Genomic DNA, 21,972 nt, shown 5'->3' with positions numbered 1-21,972 from the left:
CAAGACACAATTAAGAGGGAAAAAAAAAAAAAAGAAACCAAAAGGGATGAAGGAATTTTAAACTAAGTTATAAACAATAAAGCTATGATGAAAACTGTAATTGCTCTACCATTAGCTTTTCAGTGAAAAGTATTTATGTAGTCATTAAAAATTTAACGGCTTACTAATTACAATTTTTAGAACCCAGCAATAGACAAAAGCTAAAAGACTTAATTATAGCTACAGAAACTAATGTAAATATATTTGACCACGGCAATTTAAAAAGTAGAGATGACAAAAATTGAGAGAAGGGAAAAGATATGAGGGAGGAAGATTAGGAACACTAAAATATGTAATTGCTAATTTGAGAGTAAGAGATAACATCTTTAATTGAAGGGACATGATGGAAGTTTACGAAATTTTAAAGCAAATAGAAGAAGAATAGTGAAGAAGGGAGAGAAAAGGTGGCATATGAGTCGAATCCGTTTTTATTATATTAGCTAATCAGTATGGAATTTCTAACACTGATAAATCAAGTTACATTGAAAAAGGAATATTATTTAGAAATATGGAAGTTGTTGGGCGCCTGGGTGGCTCAGTTGGTTAAGCGACTGCCTTCGGCTCAGGTCATGATCCTGGAGTCCCGGGATCGAGTCCCGCATCGGGCTCCCTGCTCGGCGGGGAGTCTGCTTCTCCCTCTGGCCCTCCCCCCTCTCATGTGCTCTCTCGCATTCTCTCTCTCTCAAATAAATAAATAAAATCTTTAAAAAAAAAAAAAAAAAAGAAATATGGAAGTTGTAAACATGAACATTTCAGAGTGTCTGTCTAAAAGAGTCAGAGCAGGGATACGAAATGGTGTGAAAAAAGACTGCTGCTCTTCATCATTTGCCCTAAGTAGTTCACAATCATGATAAATATACACACAGAAAGCGAGAAGGGGTGGCGAGAGAGAAGGAACAACTACATCACCACCTAATACTTTTCATACTTCACACTGCTGCTCAGCATCAAAATTATTAGAAATTATTGGACATCTATAAAATAAGATAGAAATAAACAAAAGTTCTAGTCTTTCTTTACACAATCACACAAACAAAAAAATCACCATCTTCCCACAAAGTTTAAGACAGAGATAATACCTTAGAGATAAACAATGTCATGCACAAAATATGGTCTTGCAGTCAAAATGATCATAATGTTAATTTTGCTGAACTTTAAGAATTCAAATAAGGTAGCAAAAAATTTTTAATTATAGGTTAATCTCAGCATAGTCGTTTAAAATTAAACATTTTACCCATGCTGACTCCCTGTCTACTTTATAGGACAGGAAGAGGCGACAGGAAGAAACCTTATTGTATTTATTAACACTTCAGTACATCTGACCTAGACTGCAAAACATCCTCTGCTATCTATTCTCACCTCCTTCCTTTTGGTAATAGGATCCCTGCCTCCACAGCACCCCTAACTAAACCAAATTTTAGGGTACATTCCACTCAGCTAACAATCCTTCCAGGGTGTCAGGATATCACCAGTAAATCTTGGTCAATGAACTGTAAGCAGTTCGGGTATGTGCAACTCTTGAATCATTTATAACAAACCTGTGCTTTCATCCCGTACCCCTCTCATTTTCCCTACCTACAGACTAGAACTTAGGCCATTATGAGCTAGCAAAAACCATGCAGACAGGCACAATACTCTTAGAGCAGCTCTGACCAACATAACCTTCTGCAATGATGGAGGTGGTTTCTACCTGCACTGTCCAAAACAGTAACCACAGCCACGTGTGGCTATGAAGAATTTAAAATACAGCCGGTATGGACACTGAATTTTTAATGTAATTTCAATATAAATACAGATGTCAATAGCCACATATGGCTAATAACTATGTACTTAACAATGCAGCCAGGGTAGATGGCTGAGAAACAAAAGAAACTTGGGTTCTTAGATGACCTTGTGGAACAGAGCTACCAACTCACTCTTGACCATCTCCCTACCTCTCAACTGTTAAATGAGAGATGAATAAAATTCTATCTTGTTTGGAACACTGAGAATTTAGGGTTCTCTTTGTTAATGGCAGCTTAGCTTGTACCCTTACTAATACAATGTATTTCTATCCACAATAGGAAAGAATATCTTGGTGTTTGGTCTATGGAAGAGATTATTAAAGGAGAGGAAAAAGTGATAAAATCTTACAAGTAATATCAAAATCAATTTTTCTGAAAAAAAGTATATTTCAAATGTTCTGCTTTATTGTAAAGTTGGGGAATCTCAATTTAGACAATATGGAATAAACAGTTTCGCTCATTTAAATAAAATATAAGTTCATATAAACAATAAATTTAGGAAAATCACTGAAAAGGTCAAATTTTTGAAAAGTTATGAAATCACATTTAAAATTTATACTTAGAAGTTTTGGTGTTATTACTTTGGCATATTCTAAAATTGACTAAGAAAATATAAAAACACAAATAAAAAATTTAAAGAATTTTTGGCACTTTGTATTTATCATTTGCTGCATTTCTTTATAAGTTACTGCTTACAATAAAATGACACTACGCTTGAGTTAAATTTTTTAAAACATTTGAAAAAGGATACTAATACTTAAGCTTCATAGAGGTTTCCGCTGTTTTTGTTAAAAGCTGAATGGTATCAGTACAGAGACAAAACAAATTTGCTTTCTCTTGAAATAACAGTACTTATTTTGACCAACAGCTTAAGTTACAGAGTTTTTCTTTAAACATCTAGATGCATATATGTAGCAATAACATCAAAAGGCAGACTAAAGACCTTCATGGTTTTTTGTTTTTTAAATATTTTTTATTTATTTGACAGAGAGAGACACAGCAACAGAGGGAACACAAGCAGGGGGAGTAGGAGAGGGGGAAGCAGCCTTCCCGCTGAGCAGGGAGCCCGATGTGGAGCTCCATCCCAGGACCCTGGGATCATGGCCCTAGCTGAAGGTAGACGCCTAACGACTGAGCCACCCAGGCGCCCTAAGACCTTCATGTTTTAATAAAGCATCAATTCCATCTTTACCACCACCCTCAGGTTTAAGCAGTAACTACTTCAAAAAAACAATCTCCCTAATTGGTGTCTTTACTTCTTGTATCTTCTGTACGTCAATCTATTCTGCCTTTCATGACTAAATTAATCTTCCTAAGTACTTTTTATTTTTTTAAATATTTATTTATTTTAGAGAAAGAGCGAGAACATGAGTGGGAGGGGCAAAGGGAGAGGGAGAGAGTCCCAGACTCCCTGCTGAGCACGGAGCCCAATGCCGATGCGGGGCTTGATCTCAAGACTCTGAGATCACAACCTAAGCCATAACCAAGAGTCGGGTGCTTAAACGACTGCGCCATCCAGGCACCCCAATCTTCCTAAGTACTTTTCAAATCATATCAACCCCTTGCTCAAAAATAGTCAGTGAGTCCCCATCACTTGCATATAGAGAATCCTTAGTCTAGGAGTCAAGACCTCTCAGTCTGGCCCTGATATTAATCCTCTTATGTGAGCAACTGATACTCCAAAGTCCAAAGATGAATTGCACATTTCCATCACTACAAACTTACCTCCACCACTGCCTCCCTTTTAAGGCTCTCTACATTCCTTCCAAGCTTATCCCAATACCCACCTCCTTTAAGAAGAACCTTCCTAAATCATCTGCAGCCCAAAAGGACTTCATCTTTCTAGGGGTGCCTGGATGGCTCAGTTGGTTGAGCGTCCAACTCTTGGTTTCAGCTCAGGTCATGATCTTATGGGTCGTGAGATTGAGCCCCACCAAGGGCTCGGAGTCTGCTTGAGATTCTCTCTGCCCTCTCTCTCTCTCTGCACCTCCCCCCCTCCACACTTGCGCATCCATGCACAACCGCACACGCTCTCTCTCAAATAAATCTTCAAAAGGACTTCACCTTCCACACTGTTCCTTTTCATGTAAATATTTGCTTCCTAATCAAATTAACTTTTTTTAATAAGGAATATGAAAGTTTTAAACTTCTATGCATTGTATCAATGCTCTATGTGTTACATAACCATGGAGAAGCTGCTATCAAGACTGGTTCATATTTATTGATTCATATGCAAGTTTTAAACAACTGAATGCAAACTGTTTAAATTACATACTATAAACATATTACCAATTTAGAAAAACATATTTTTTCACTATTAGATAATTTGCACTTATTCAGTGATTTGAATATATATGAGGAAAAAGCACTCTACGATAAAGGTAATTTAGGATGAAAACCATACTTATTAACATCTATGTTCTTATGCATTATGCAATGAAAATTATCATTACTGGTTATAATCAAATCATAACACTAATTAAGAGCTGTAAAACTCATATATAGTCTGACATTTTTAGGTGAACTAGTGGCTCAACTTTATACCTACTTTACACAAGGCATTATTTGAATCAAATAACACGTGTTTCTTTTTAACCCTTATTAAGTATTAGTTTCATTTGAAAAATAAAGAAAATGTGGCTCAGAGAGGTTACATTACCTGCCCAAGGTCACACAGCTGATAAACCAGAATTAAAGCTCTTGTCTAGTTACTGGAATTAATTTCCTCTTAACAAGTATCTCCATTTCTCCCAATATGGTATACAGATCTTTAAAATGCATTGAGCATTATAGAAAATATCACCATCAATGGATTAATAAGTCTATTACCAAAATAAGGTACTTAATTAAAAATCCAACTTAATATATATTTACAATCTTTCAAAAGCGAAACAAATTTACTAAAACTCAGCTCTTTCCCTAGACAAATTTAAAAGGCCAACTAGTTGAATTCTACTCACTCTAACCGATAAATATGCTGCCTAAAAAAAGAATAGAACCATCAGATCACACTTCCCCTGTTAGAACTATTTAATCTCTGAATTACCTAGGGCCATGTGATTACTAAAATAAACATAAGGTATCTTATAACTAAGATGACTTTGCATTTCTTCCAAATTGAGACACTTTTGAGACTGAAAGAGGCCAGGATAAAAGGCATATATTAGGATTATCCTAGGTAAAGTGGGATGTAGATCAACCTACTTATAACAAAAAGTAATCAGTGCTTTCAACTCCAGGACATTCTTAATGTCCTTAACGTCTTAATGTTTCTTAACAGAAAATCCTGTTAAACCCCAAGGACTCTAATTCTTATCCTTTTAATGAACCATTCTGCAAAACAACACAAGCAGAAGTGAACAGAAACCTATCAAGACAGCTTTTTGTATCACTTACATTTGTGAACTGTTTAACACCCAAAATCACCGACTGTCTTACTATCATCTTTTTACCCTCCAGACAACTAGCTGTTTTTAGTGTGTTTTTATACAAGTTGAAACAAGTACAGAAATTACAACAACAGCAATCACACTTAAGGTCAGTTACTAATTCTCAATGTCATTTCTATTAAAAAATGTATGTGAATAAAGGAAAAAAGATTTCAATCATATTCTAAATATTTCTATTTTTTTCCTTTTTTTTTTAGATTTTATTTGACAGAGAGAGAGAGAATCACAAGCGGGAGGGGGGAAGAGGGAGAGGGAGAAGCAGGCTTCTGGCTGAGCAGGGAGCCTGAGGTGGGGCTTGATCCCAGGACCCTGGGATCATGACCTGAGCCCAAGGCAGACGCTTACCTGACTGAGCCACCCAGGCGCCCCTTCCTAATTTTTTATAGTGCCTCATCCTATAGAATTGATTAGATATGTCAGTTATGTAATTTAAAAACACAGCAAGGTCTTGATTACCTTAAAAAAAGATTTTTCTTTCATTATCGGATTTTACCATTACACTAAAAAATCTACAAGATTATTTAGAGTATAAGGAAAATATAGACAAGGCCTACAAATCATTAAGATTCTGACAATCCATTCAAATCAATTTGTCATGCGAATTATTGTGTGTGTCATTTTAAGAGATATTTTAAATTAAGAAGCTGGCCAGCTGTTCAGGCAGGCCTCAAAAGGTAGCAATTCTAGGGGCGCCTGGGTGGCTCAGTCGTTAAGCGTCTGCCTTCGGCTCAGGTCATGGTCCCAGGGTCCTGGGATCGAGCCCCGCATCAGGCTCCCTGCTCAGCGGGAAGCCTGCTTCTCCCTCTCCCACTCCCCCTGCTTGTGTTCCCTCTCTCGCTGTGTGTCTCTCTGTCAAATAAATAAATAAAATCTTTAAAAAAAAAAAAAAAAAAGGTAGCAATTCTAGTATGTGGATAGCATAATTCAAGCCTCAGTGTTAGCTCTGATGGTCTGAAACCCAATGCCAACAATACCAGACCTGATTTAAGAATTAAATCACAAAAATAAAATTGATAGAGTTTCTTACTCCAGAAAGCACTGAATAAATACTGAGAAAATCTTATTCTCTGGCTTCTGACAATCCACGCAAACAACTTCTCTTTTGCTAACACATTCCTCATTTGTAAAGACTATGAAACAAATGATTCAGTAACAGCAGCTATATTCTAGTTCAATCATGCATACTAGTCACTATAATTAAACTTTGATCTTTCACAAATCTTAAGCAACAGATTTCAAAACTATCTCTCAGGATGGGTTAATTTTGCATGTGGCCAATTTTATCCATGACGAGACAGTCACACACTGAGGGTGAAGCAAATAAAAACTATCTCCCAAGTATTTGAGGGAACTTTATTAAAGGCTCCGTACCAGGCTGCTGCATAGCACAATTCCAGGCAGCATCATTCACAGAGAACGCCCAAGACTGTTATGTAGCCAGTCTTGGCTACATACACATTTTATATATTAAGTTGAACATAAAAATATGTATCTTGAAATTTATTCTGAGAATTAACTATGAAGTATATAAAGTGGGTATATCAGCCAATGGCATACAACAAACTTCATAAATGGAAGTTCCTTTTTATAATAATCTTAGTCTAAGAAAGAGACAAGCATTCATATTGTGATCAGTGCTATGATGGAGGCATCCATAACCTTCCTTTTGGCTTCATCTATTATCCAAGCTAGACATCTGTTCCTTTTTCTCCCACATCAGAACAATACATATAATGCAAAGCAAAACTCAATACTTTCTATTTGTCCCTAAAAAACACTTATTCCATAAAATATTTTAATACTTGCACTATTTCTCTTATACCTTTGTTGCTAATGGCTCTCAAAAAATCCTGTAATTATATTCTGTAGTACTTATCACAATTAGAATTAAGTACTACTGTGATCATCTACTTAAATTCTGACTCTCCCACTAGATACAAGTTCCTTGAGGGGCCTTAGGTCTTGCCTATGGATATCCACTGCCTTACATCATAGGCATTCAACAGTTAGTTGGGAAAAAAACGAATGATTCACAAATCTCATATTTGCATTCTCAATGCTTCAACTACTTCATAACTGGAGTTCTTCCAAATGTGTCACAACCACTTAGAAAAGGGCTTCCCCTTCCAAGTCCTTCCTACTTTCCTAAGTATCCTCTAAACACTAAGATCTTAACGTTTAAGCATCTAAGTCAACATGATTTTCTCCATCACCCTAAATCCAAACAATGACCAGGTCCATGATGTCAGTGCCTCAAGACCAATCTTCATACTTCCAGCCAAGCTGCTATTAGTTCATCTCAATTCATTACTTGTCTTCTGTCTCCCCTCTTCTTGTTATGCTAAATTTTATTTAAAAGTTCCATCTTTCCCAAATCCTATTCAGGAACGGCACCTTATCAAATAATGCCTAATCACATGAATAACATTAACAGTCCTCGATACCACCACAACAGTACATTTAGTTATATGTAACAACATTTCAGGCTAAAATGGAGTACCTTGCTACAGACCTACACTCCCACTGAGAACTACCAGAGTAGTCTGATGCAAGAGGAAAAAAAAAAAAAAAAGGTTGGAGGCATCAAAGAATTGCTAAGGCAACAAAGACCTAAAGAACCAAGGTCCTGAAAAAGGGGAACAGAGGAGAGGTAAGCCAATACTGCAGCCATTTTTCCCTCAGCTTATTTACCAATTCTGGGCCCGGGGCAAGAGAAGAAGGATTTGGGCAAAGGGCACAGATGGAAAGCTGCTATTAAGGAGCAAACCAAAACAAACAAAAAAACCCATACAGCAGCATTTTTGGAAATCTCTTGAGGTTAGAGAAACAAAAATAACAGACTTTTAAAGGGCCAGAATCTAGTGGAAAGGTAGGGCCAGGAACCTTGTCCTAATATTTGGGCAATTTTCCATCAAAACCTTTGATAAATCCTTGAACTGCAAGTGACAAGGATAAAAAAAAAACCTAAGCAGAAAGCCAGTGAAAACCAAGGGGGGAATATTTAGATAGCCCATAATACTGAGGAGAAATTAATTAAAATTTAGAACCCACACCGGGAAAAGCCCCAGTGAATATCCCCAAGCTCTCAGTGGGAACTCTTGGAGGGCTACCTCTAAAAGTAAAGCAAAAAAGAGTCAGACGAAGCATTGTCAAAAATGGACCCCCTGGCTCCAACTGGGAGGTAAACTGGCCTTGTGAAGAGACACACATAAGAGTTTAGGATCTACCAAGGGAGAAATACCAGTAAACACACTCAGCTCTTGCTTAAAAGTTCTAAAGGGTTACAACTTAGGAAGAATTACATTGAGTCCTACAAAAACTATAGCCCAACCTGAACCAGTTCAGTCTTTAACAGGATTATAGCAACCTGCCCCTACTCTATTTCTCAGCAAAGGAAAAAGTAAACCCTTTGCACAAGAAAATATCATCATCTAGAACCTCTAAACTTTTTTATACACAATTTCTAACACTCAAAGAAAGATCATTAGGCATAGCACAGCAGCCTTAATGAACAAGGGCAAATACTGAAGAACAGCCAGTTAAGAGACAGTGAGAAAATGTGTATTAACTAAAATATCTGGAAATTAAGTCAGTTTCCTCATTTCTCCCCTTTTGCCAGTTTTTCAGGGTTTTTTTTGGGGGGGGGAGTTGTTTTGTTTTGTTTTTAAAGAAAGAGTAGTCACAGTCATTCTGTTGAGCACAGACCAGGAGAGTTCAGGTTTTACATTTTTACTGTTGTTTTACAGTATTCAATTTTCTACTGATTCAATTGTGAAAATAAAGAAAAGCCCCTTACTTTTTACTATTAAAAAGTAGTAGGCCCACATGAAAAGATGCTCAACATCACTCATCATTAGGGAAATACAAATCAAAACTACAATGAGGTATCACCTCACACCTGTCAGAAAGGCTAAAATCAACAACACAGGAAACAACAGGTGTTGGTGAGGATATAAAGAAAGGGGAACCCTCTTGCACTGCTGGTGGAATGCAAGCTGGTGCAGCCCCGCTAGAAAACAGTGTGGAGGTTCCTCAAAAAGTTAAAAATAGAACTACCCTATGATCCAGCAATTGTACTACTAAGTCTTTACCCAAAATACAAAAATACTAATTCAAAGGGATATACGCACTCCAATGTTTATAGCAGCATTATCCACAAGAGCCAGATTATGGAAACAGTCCAAGTGTCCATCGACTGATGAATGGATGAGGAAGATGTGGTATATACATACAATGCAATATTCGGCCGTAAAAAAGAATGAAATCTTGCCATTTGCAATGACATGGATGGAGCTAGAAAGTGAAATAAGAGAATCAGAGAAAGAAATACTATATGATTTCAAAAAAAAAAAGAAATACTATATGATTTCACTCATGTTGAATTTAAGAAACAAAACAAAACAAGCAAAGGGGGAAAAAAAAGAGAGGGACAAACCAAGAAACAGACTCTTAACTATAGAGAACTGATGGTTACTGGAGGAGAAGGGGTGGGGGGAAGGGTTAAATAGGTGATGATATAAGGAGTACACTTGCTGTGATGAGCACACAGTGCTGTATGGAAGTGCTGAATCACTGTACTGTATACCTGAAACCAATATTACACTGTATGTTAACTAACTAGAATTTATTTTTTTTAAAGATTTATTTGAAAGAGAGAGAGCAGGTGCACACGCGTGGGGGTTGGGGTGGCAGGAGAGGGAGAGACAGTCTTAAGCAGACTCTCTGTGCAGAGCGTGGACCTCAGAAAGGGGCTCCATCTCATGACCCTGAGATCACAACCTGAGCCAAAACCAGGAGTCAGACCCTTAACTGACTGCACCACCCAGGTGCCCCTTAACTAACTAGAATTTAAATAAAAACTTAAAAAAAAAAAAAAAAGTAGTACACCCTGGTATTTACCAATGTGGATAAACACACACTAACACACACACACACACACACACACCTGGACACAGATGTTTATAGCAGCTTTATTCATAACTGCCAAAACTCAGAAACTAACCAAGATGTCCTTCAGTAAGGGAATGAATAAACTGGTACATTCAGACAATGGAACTATATTTAGTACTAAAAACAAATGAGCTAACGAGCCATGAAAAGACTAAGAAGAAATTTAAACACATACTAAGTAAAAGAAGCCAATCTGAAAAGGCTACATAATGTATGATTCCAACTATATGACATTCTGGAAAATCCAACACTGTGGAGACAATAAAAAGATCACTGGCTGCCAGAGGCTAGGGGAGTGGAAGGGAAAGGAAGGAAGGGAGAGGAAAGGAGAAAGAAAGACAATTTGGGGGGAAAAAAAAAGTACTGGGAATGCTAAGATATGGCAACAGATATGACTGAAAACCACAAGAAAGAAAATTAAAAACAGACTCCAGGGGATCTAGATTATGGGAATTAGTAGAAAATATTTTTAAACAATTATAAAAGAAAATACGGGAAAAGGCAGAGAATTAAAAAAAAAACCTGAAATCTAGTGTAGTTATACTAATATCTAACAAAGTAGACATTAAGGCAAGAAGTATTACCAGTGATTAAAAGAAACATTTAAGGATAAAAGGAAAAATCCACAGAAGATACAGCAATTAGAAATCTGTACACACTCCAAAATTAAAACTGGAACTGCCATTTGATCCAGCAATTCCACTTCTGGGTATATATCCAAAGAAAACAAAATCAAAATGTTGAAGAGGTATCTGCAACCCCAAATTCACTGTAGCAATATTTACCATAGCCAAGACATGGAAACAACCTAAGTATCCACTAACAGATGAATGGAGAAAGAAAACTTAGTGTGTGTGTATATATATATACACACACCCACATATACATATATACATACACACACCCACCAAATATACAATGAGATACTATTCAGCCATAAAAAAGGACATCCTGCTATTACGACAATATGGATGGACCTTGAGAGCATTACACTACGTAAAACAAGTCAGAGAAAAACAAACACTATATGATCTCTCATTTATATGTCGAGTCTAAGAAAAAAAAAGTAAACTCATAGATACAGAGAACATACTGGTGGTTGCCAGAGGCAGAGGTGAAATGAATGAAGGTGGTCAAAAGGTACAAACTTCCACTTATGTAATGTACAGCATGGTGACTATAATTAATAATACTGTAATATATATTTGGAAGTTGCTGAAAGAGTAAATCTTTAAAGCTCTCATCACTAGAAAAACAATGTGTAAGTATGTGTGATGATGGAGGTTAGCTAGCCTAACTGTTGTGATTTCATAATATAAACATATATCACTACGTGATACACCTAAAACTAGTATTATATGTCGATTATACATCAAAAAAATATTAAAAGAAATTATTTAGTGAGGAAGAAAAAAGATTCCAGACAGAAAGACAGAAATGCAGGAAGGAATGAAGAACACTGGGAGAGGGGAACCCGGGTGGCTCAGTCAGTTAAGCATCTGCCTTGGGCTCAGGTCATGATCCCAGGGTCCTGGGATCAGGAGCCCCACATCAGGCTCCCTGCTCAGTGGGGAGTCTGCTTCTCCCTCTCCCTCTGCCCCTCCCCCATTTATGGACTCTCTCCCTCTCTCTCTCTCAAATAAATAAAAATCTTTTAAAAAAATTAAAAAATAAAAAAAATACCGGGTGCCTGGGTGGCTCAGATGGTTAAGCATTGCCGGTCGGCTCAGATCATGATCTCCAGTTCCTAGGAAGGAAGCCCACGTCAAATGGGGCTCCCAGCTCAGCAGGGAGTCTGCTTCTCCCTCTGCCTCTGCCTCTCCACCTGCTTGTGTTCTCTCTCGCTCTCAAATGAATAAAAATCTTTTTAAAAAATAAAAATAAAATAAAAAAATAAGAACACTGGGAGAAATACACAAATTACATACAAATTATACATACATACTGCATAATATATAAATATATAATTGTGTATATATATATAAATATATACACATACATTGACTTTAAAAACAATGTTTGCCAATTTTAAATATAGAATTAAAATGCATGATAACAATAACACAACAGGTAGATAAGTGAATACATTGAGTTTTAGATCCTCCCGTTATAAGAAAATCGGTAAAAGTAAAAATGTGTATTTTGCTATACATATGTTGAAATCTCCAAGGTAATTCTAAAAGAGTAATAAAAGAATGCATAACTTAATTCTTGATTAATCCAAATAAAGGCAAATGAAAGCAGATAAAGAGGAAAAAAACACAAAATGCATAAGACAAACAGAAAACATATAGCAAGATGTCAGTGAAAATGACAGTAAATATATTGAGTGATGTCAAGTGAAAATGGCAATCAGAAGTTCCTAAAAGTCTCCATTCTATAACAGTCACAAGAACAATGACCCAAAAAACATCCGGCAAAAAAAAAGCAATTATGTGAGGTGATAGATATGTTAATGAGTTTATGTGAATCCTTCCACAATGTACATGTAAATCAAATCATCACACTGTACACGTTAAAAATATTACAATCTTATTTGTCAATTATACCTCAATAAAACTAAAATAACATTTATGTTCAGTAAAATTATGGTAAAATCTTACTTCATACATAAAAATGTTCTTTTTCAAAATTTTATTATTTTACTTTGTAGATCAGTTTGTTAATGATGATATCTCTTTAATTCATACCCACAATAAGGATCAGGTATCAATTATAATCAAGTAAGTTCTAATTATAATGAAACGCTGACTAAAAACAGGTAAAAAATAAATTGCTAAAACTGCAAATAAATTGCAATGTGTAAAAAGAAAAAAAAAAAGACATTTCTGAAACATTTCAAAATAGACATACTTATCCCAACCAAGAGTTCCTATCTCTTCAATGAGGCTTGCGTAGAACTGGGGAGGAGGAGGTGGTGCATACAACTCTTGTTTATTCTTTAAAGCAACCTCCTGTTTAAAAGAAAAAAAACTGAATCTGCTGTGGATTGCTAGACAGTAAATTGTTACTATCTGATTACAAAACAACTTCATAATCTCCTTTGTGCCTCACTAAAGTGTCCAGTATTCTTATAGAAATTCCAGCTGAATCATTCCCCTTCTCATACAAAGACAGGAAAAAGTTAAAAGACAGCATTGAAGATTATGTGAAAATGTCAATTTTCACATTTAAAAACTTCAGATTTTAATATTTTCCTAGACTATTATGCCTATCAGAGATGACAAGAGTTTAAAAATACCCTCAAGGCGTCACTATTTTTCTATTCCTGTGGATATAACTTTGATATAAAGAAACATGCACCTTTAAGAAAAGCCTGAACTCTTTAAGTACATTGTTTAGACAGATATATTTGTATACAGTTATGAATCACACCCTTACAAACAAAAACCCTTTATTGCCACAGTAAATAATCACCTGCTACTTTCTTTCACTGACTTACATTCTTTATTACTCCCAGACCAGGTTAAGTGTTTTTCCATCTATGCGGAATCATCATCTTCAAGATGGTTTATGCATCCCACTCCCCCCACAAAAAAAACTTTTTTTTTTTTTTTTTTTTGCAAGCAATACAAACATTACTAGAATTGCTGAGGCTGAATATTAGCAATTACTTCAAAGGTGCTAACCTAGACAAACATCTTATTTGGAAAGTAAAAATAAATGTATCTGCAAATTACACATATGTTCATATGATCTAAAAAATAAGAAATAAAAAAGTCAGATACAGTAAATAAAACCAGATGAGAACAAGTATAAAAATTATAAATGTCTGTTAACTGTAACCCTAATAAAAGGTATAATTCTTTTTTCTTTAAGTATATATTTAATCTATTAGTCCTTACACTTTGTTTTTAAACAAGGATAGGATACTATTAAATTGAGATAATACTAGAAAGATTTTACAAAACAGTATTTCAAAATCAGGACTATTAACTGAAACTACTTCCTAAATCTGTTTTAGGATAAAAACAACAACAAAACTGTGAGAGCAGGTTTGTAAAACCCAAAATGTCAGTTTGGATTTAATTAGAAGGTAAGCTCCTAGAAGACAGGAGTATACTGCTTCTTTAATAAACTAAATACCTAATGTTATCTATAAATTGCCTGATAGTCCATAAAAAATTTTTACTATTAAGATTATCCTGTTACTAAAAAAAACAAGTCCGTATAGTTCCTATACTTACATATAAAACAGCTTCAGCAATTCTTTTGAAATTTTTTTTAATCCAGAAATATTAAATACTGCTATCCACATACATGGATGGTAAATTTGGATAATAAAAATGTATTTTAATCCAAGGTTTATGACATTCATAAACTCTACCTTCTACCTTAGGTCAGACAAGTTACTCCTATTCCAGAACCATAATAGGAAAAAGGGCAAAGGCAGAGAATCAAAGCATTCTTTGTGGAGAAGAGGCAAGGTACGTATTAGAAAGATCACAGGCTTTACAAAGGTTTTAAATCCTAACTTTACCATTTCCTAGTTTTAAGGCCTTAGCAACACAGCTACTAAGCCCTAAAATAGAAAAAAAAAAAAAACCTAGCCACATCAGAGTTCTTTTAACAGGTAATTGTGGGGCACCTGGGTGGCTCAGTTTGTTAAGCATCTGACTCTTGATTTCAGCTAAGGTCATGATCTCAGGGTCCTGGGATCAAGCCTCAAATCAGACTCTGCACTCAGCTCAGAATCTGCTTGGATTCTCTCCCTCCCTCTCCCTGCTTGCATGCACCTGTGCTCTCTCTCTCTCAAATAAGTCTTTAAAAATAAATAAAATACAGGTAATTGTTCATTTATTAAATATATACTGAACTCCTACTATATGCCTAGTTATTACTAGGAAACTCGGTCAATAACTACTGATTTCATTTGGACATCATCCTTAATACTCTCATTGGTGATTACATTATAGGAAACCCTGTTACTGACAACACAGCCCAACAAATAAACTAATAAAATTCTTGCTTTTTTCAGGTATACTGTTCATAAATGTGCAATAGTTATCACCAATTCTGTCAATTTCTTTAGAAAGCTAAAATATAGCATGTCATTTTATTCAGAAATGCAGCAACAAATGTACTAAATAGAATACTGTTAGAGATCAATGTCAATATTTTATCTTAAACTAATGAGTGTCTCTTCAAAATTAAATGACCAATAGATCTGTTCTTACAACCTCATAAAGTAAGCCAGTAATAAGAGTTTAATGGGACACAGTATATATAGTTTTATTTGTATATACTTTTATTTGTATAGCTTACGAAAAGTATGATAAAAAGAAAACTTTTTTTTTTAAGATTTTATTTATTTGACAGAGAGAGAGAGTGAGAGAGCACAAGCAGGGGGAGCAGGAGAGGGAGAGGGAGAGGCAGGCTCCCCGCTGAGCAGGGAGGCCGATGTGGGATTCAATCCCAGGACTTGAGCCAAAGACAGATGTTTAACCGACTGACCCACCCAGGTGCCCCAATAAAAAACTTTTTCAAACTTTTTTACAATGTGAAAGGTAAACCAAAATATGCTTTACTTCTTCACCTTACCTTTTTTAAGCTTATCATGAAATCTGGCCTTTAGGAAATTCATAATCAATTTTGGTAATTCTTATTACTTAGGGTTTACAGATTTGTAAGTAAAAATTCAAACTTTAGAAATTGACTTTAAACTCTTTCTTCTGATCCCAAACATTTTACCAAAGCCCCATCTCAGAGGGTTGTTATGAGGATTAAAAAAAAAAAGGACTCAGAACAACTTGAGCAATTAAGCTCTTAGTATGTGGCAGCTGCTGCCAATAAAAAACTCAAAAAGAATTATAAAAAATAAACTGTTTTCAATTGTTAGTAGCAATATATTGGTACTGTAATTTTGTAAAACAAATATAAAAGAGATAGAGGAAAAGCATAAGTAAAACATAACAAGTAAAACATAATAAAAAATTATTGTTAATATTAGAAACCAAGATTTTCAGAGTAAAATATAAGCATTAAAATAAAATTTAAAATGTTATAATGCCAAATTTGAATTGGAAATATCAATATGAACTCATAATGAATTATTCTCTTTCTAAACAGTATTTTTTCCTAGCTCTGTCCACTGAAAAGGCCTACCAGTAATAGCAACACTCCAGTTTCCAGATTTGTGGCAACAAAACACTGTTTCCTACAAAGAAACCATGGCTCTTTGGAGAAGTAACTGATTATAGTTCTGAAAAAAGAATGAGTACATTAAACTGGGGTAACTGGTGTCAGAAAGCAAAGTCTGGGCGGTGTTAAAAGAACCAAGGAGCCAAGATGAAGGGGCATACACTGACCAAAAATGATACAATTTATGCATCAAAAGGTATAGTGATTACAATGATTAAAGTGAATATAAAAACTCATGAGTTCATAACGATACTAAAAAAAAAAAATCATTATTTCCCTTTGACAGTTGCTAGGCGCTACCTCATTACTCTAAAAACTGATTTTTGTAAAAAAAAAGGAAAAGAAACAAGCAATGAACCTATTTCTCCAGCATGAGCTATACCTCAAATTAACCAAATAACTGATGAAGGGAGGTTCTTTCTACAGAAGACCTCCAGATAATAAATGTAGATGATGGAATTTTTAAAAGTCACCATTTGCAACCCCTAATGAAATAGTGGATGTAAGCAATGATTATCACTGGATGCTAAAATCATTAGGTGATAAGCTGGTAAGAAACTTTATATTTGATGGATCTAAACCAACTGATCAATCTTAACTCTACTAAGAGAGGAACTATCAAATACCATGTGCCTCCTCATGCAATGTAAGTACACAGCACAAAGTATTCTTACCAGAACAAATGAGACTAGATCACAAAAAAGGTAGAATATGTTAGAAAATACTATGAATATCTAATAAACCAAATCCAGAATGCAAGAAATGTTATAGGACACATAATCTAGTTTATTTAACTTGTAGATTCAAAAAAAAAAGGAGTAGGGGAAAGACAAAGCACTGCTAGAAATTAAAAGACTTAGGAGACATATCAACATGGAATGTGTGGACTTTGTTTGCATACAGACACAAACAAGCAGCTATAAGAAATTACCATGAAGTTTGTTGGGGTTATAACAGCATATTTAAAAACAAAACATAACAAAAAAACACTTAGCTGTTAGAAGTATACACCAATATGTTCATGGAGGGATGGACACAATGTTCAGGATTTCCTTAAAAATACTCTAGTCCCAGGGCACCTGGGTGGCTCAGTCGGATCAGTGTCCAACTCTTGGTTTCGGTTCAGGTCATGATATCAGGGTCCTGGGATTGAGCCCTGCAGCTAGCTCCGCACTCAGCAGGAATCCACTTGAGGATTCTCTCTCTCCCTCTGCCTCTCCCAGCCCTACTTTGCACGCACACATTCTCTCTCTCTCAAACAAGTAAATCTAAGAATACTCTAGTCCCTTCTCCTTTAGGAGTAGGGGAAGAAAAATGGCAAAACACTGAAGTTAGGTCATGGGTCCATGGGTATTCACTATACAGTCTTCCCTCTTCTGTTTATGTTGAAAACTTGCATAATAAAAAATTTCTTAAATAATACAGAGTCTATAAACTAAAAACTCAAGTATTTTATGCATAACTGATTAACTGAATAATCAATTACTATACATAACTGTATGTATGTAATGAAGCCTAACATGTTCTTTAGAAATCTGCAGCTATATACAAAATTATTTATATACTATATTAGATCTTTAAGTGTAGCTACCTATTCTCTCCATACATGTTGAATTCTGACAAACCAGGAGTACATTTTATATCACCACCTGTCCAAGACTAGCGTCAAGTGTACTCAGTTTGACACAATCAATCTGGTTCCTCTAACAGTTCTGTTCATGTAATTAAAAAAAAAAAAAAGCATCATCCACATTTACACACACAGTAAAATAAAACATTAAGTGACTGGGAATTAAGTTTTAAATTCTAATCATGTTAGTTTTTACAGGAATTTTTTAAAAAATCAGGACTTATAGAATATGGTATTAGAAAACAAATTCTTACCAAAATCATCTTCAACTCCATCATAAAGCTCATTAGATCAGGAGAGTGCTGCATTCTCTAGATCAAAACATTTCTAATTAATTTCATTTGTACAATGAATATTCCATACACTGAAACTGAAATAAAATACAGGTCCATGTGAACATGAAAAAAATATCATATATATCTACATCTTAAAAGTTTAAGAACTAAAGTACTTGTCACCATCCCTACTGTACCTACCAATTTCATTTTGAAAGAGTAATTAAAGCCCTTAAATCTATTTTGGTGAGCTATACCGAATTGTACTTAAAAATCTCTTAAAATCTCACACACTCCTTTGTTCCTTCAGCACTGACAACTGATCAAGTTTAGCAAATCTACCAAACCACATTTAAAAAAAAAAAAAAAGGTGGTATGGGGTGGAGAGGAAAGAACATAAAATATAAAAATCAGGCAAATCTATGCAATTAAAAAATCTAATTAGAGTGATGAATTATTAATCAATACCGTATTTTCATTTTTCCCCTTGACCTTAAAAACTACGTACAATTGTTAATTTTGTCTTTTCACAACTAACCCATATTGATTCAAAAGGAGTCAATCTTTAAACTAAAAACACTGTAATAAAAAGGCAAAAAGGAAATAACTTCTAAAGATGAATAAATATTTAAGAGCTATAATTCCATTTCCTAGAAATCTTTGATTCCTAAAAATAACTATAGAATAAAGGAAAGCAAAGAAAATTCTCAAGTGTAACATTTTTTATTAGATGAAACTCCACATCACTTCTCTGCTTGAAATCAAAATACTGTATTTTTGTTACTTTTTGTGATACCTGCACTACCACCACAGAGTTCTGAACAAAGCCAATCTGTGAATTTGTTCCCTCTTTTAGAGGAGAAAAATAATAATTTAAAGATATTTCAACAATGCATGAGACATATGAATCACATCTTAACATAGCTTTGGATGGGCAAGTCTGTAAAACAAATCTTTGACTTTCCCATCTTCTATACAGTATTTTCCCCCTTAGCTTACTAGTATAACAGATTTTTGTGAACTACAGCCTAGGGGCTAAATCCAGCCCAATACCAGTTTCTGTAAATAAAGCTGTATTGAAATGCAGCCACGCCCACTCATTTACCTCTTTATGGTTGCTTTGGTTCTACCAGTGAAGTAGTTGTGACAGAGATTTTAGGGGCCACCAAAGCCTGAAAAATTTACTGGCTGCCTATTCACAGAAAAAGACTGCTGATTCCCTTGACCCATATTTACTAAAGTTAAAATCGATACAAGGAAAGAATAGTAATATTAGAATAAACCAAAGACAAACTAACTCTGGGTTCTATATGACCAACTGGAGGGCAGGAAAGAGATTAATAAGTAATTGGGACTTTTTCTAGGAACCGTCTTGGTGAACTGGTAGAGAAAAACAGTTACAGATATTATACTTAGTCTTTATTAACAAGTTTTTTCCAGGCTATTTAAATATCTCAATAGATTCATTTCTTAAACTCTAGTATACAATATAAATAGTCACACTGGATGAGGAGGAGGCAGTGGAGAGAAAACAGAGAAATAATTTAAACATCCCCCTAAAAATCTGCAGTAATTATGCTGCCAGCAATGACAGCCTACATTCTACAAATCAAATAGTTTATCTCCTATATTTCTTTGTGGTTCAGTAATGCTTTATGTGAGTGACTGTCATTGTCAGTTATCATAGATAATAACCTGCTTTTAAGATAGAAAAAATATAGGAAACTGGGAAAAACATACAAATGAATAAAGCATCAAAAGAAATGCAGTTCTACTTACATTTATTTTTCTACAAGAGGCATTGCATTATTTTTGGTTTCTTTAGTAATAGTGATTTTTTTTTTAAGTTTTCCTAATTTTTAAAGGAATTTTCAGATAGAAGAACCTAAACTTTAAGAATAACTACATTGGAGCTGAGGGTAAAATGGGTGGTGATCAATAATACAAACTTTCAGGGGCACCTGGGTGGTTCATTCGGTTAAGCAGTTAAGCGTTTGCCTTCGGCTCAGGTCATGATCTCAGGGTCCTGGGATCCCCACATCGGGCTCCCTGGTGAGCAGGGAGTCTGCCTCTCCCTCTCCCCATTCTCTCTCTCTCAAATAAATAAAATCTTTCAAAATAATAAAAATACAAACTTCCAGTTATAAAAAAAAAAGATTAATCCTGCCTGTTATCTCACCTGTGCTGTATTTACATCTATGTTCATTAAGTACATATAGATGATCCTAAGCGATCTCCACCACATCTCTTCTGTTACTAATCTAAAACTACATTCCCATTTTTGCCACAGATACTCTAAACTCCTAAATGGGTCCTGGATTTCTTCTTACTACCACTATTCAGCCTCAGCAAAAAAAAAAAAAAAAAAAAAAAAAAATCGCTCAAAAAGTGATGAATATGGATAAGGGTGAATACATTTGAAGACCCTAAAGTCTCCAGGACGGAAATCAGTTTCAGAACAAATGCTGCCCAGAAATGTGCTGAGGATTCCAAGACAGAAAACATTTTATATAATGCATGGATCCTTAAAATATTTAAGAGAGATGAAACCTATAAAATTCAGCAACTACTAAACCAGTCTTACAACATTCTGCAAGTAGTCCTCTAAAAAAGAGTTAATTTAGTAATTTCTTATCCTTGCTTAAAACAAACCTTTTAAAGGACTTACCTGTTGTACTATTTGATGGTATCCATTAAGTATTGCTCTCAGTTGCCAACTACATAATAATCTAAAATTTTAATGGAACAAAATGGTTTGTTCATTGTTCAGAATTAAAAGGAAAAAACTTATTTGTATGCTAACACAAACATGCACGTACAAAGAAAAGAATGACATAAATATAATTCTGACAAGTTAATAAAATTTTTACCACTGATACTGTTGAAAGTCTTGTCTTCAAACTGTCGGTACTAATTTTATTTCAAAATATAAATAACTGCAATCCGTAAATGACATGCAAACGGTAAATCTTTTTTTTTAACATATCCAAAGCAGAATTTTCTACTGAACTAGATTCTTCTCTAGGGTAGGTTAAATAAACCAACAGTTTTGATCATAATATACAGAACTTGTATTTGAGAAAGCATATCTAGCACTATAATCTCCAAATTCAAGATTAATGTAAAAGATACTTTTAATTGTGTAAGTAGTAGTTAGTGTTCATCTATCCACTGGCTCACCTCAGCTGTGCTCTCAATACTGCTTAAGTAAGTATAACTCTTCTAAGAATTGCTTTTCCCTACCTGGAAGTAGGAAGCCCCTCTGATTCCCCAATTATAGCCCTTTCAGACCACCATGACTCTCTTCCATTTTTGCTATGCTAACCTCCATTTCCACCCCTACTTTCTCTCTTAATGGCAAAGTAGTTCATTTAACTGCCCGTGGGAAAACACCCTCTCCAAATGTACTTTCCATCCCTTGCCACCAACTTGGTCATATCAATTCATTAATCATCACTTTATTGTGATATTCTTATTTTCTGCTAGTTTTTTCAACAGAATATATTAACTTGCTCAAGCAAATCTCAAAAAAAACAAGATCATTATAACTCTTCCTTGACTGCATACCCTTCTCTACCACTCCTTTTCTTCAAAATACAGTTGATCCTTGAACAACACTGGTTGAACCGCACAGATCCACTTACACAAAGATTATGTATCTTTATTGAAATACAGTACTGCAAATGTGTTTCCGCCTATGATTT

The 21,972-nt window shown here is 34.9% G+C and overlaps 1 protein-coding gene across 1 annotated transcript in view; it reads right to left on the bottom strand.

Moving 5' to 3' along the window:
• Positions 1–21,972, bottom strand: part of FANCL (FA complementation group L) — an 87,718-nt gene that overhangs the window by 49,647 nt on the left and 16,099 nt on the right. The window contains exons 3-5 of the mRNA XM_032410943.1: positions 20,937–20,997; positions 18,248–18,304; positions 13,076–13,176 (exon numbers count right to left, since the gene is read on the bottom strand). Of these exons, the coding sequence (XP_032266834.1) occupies positions 13,076–13,176; positions 18,248–18,304; positions 20,937–20,997 (219 nt within the window). The remainder of the gene's footprint in view (positions 1–13,075; positions 13,177–18,247; positions 18,305–20,936; positions 20,998–21,972) is intronic.

The sequence above is a fragment of the Phoca vitulina genome, unplaced genomic scaffold (genome assembly GCF_004348235.1).
Source record: "Phoca vitulina isolate PV1807 unplaced genomic scaffold, GSC_HSeal_1.0 scaffold12, whole genome shotgun sequence".
Taxonomy (NCBI): Eukaryota; Metazoa; Chordata; class Mammalia; order Carnivora; family Phocidae; genus Phoca; species Phoca vitulina.
This window is presented reverse-complemented; position numbering and strand designations above follow the sequence as displayed.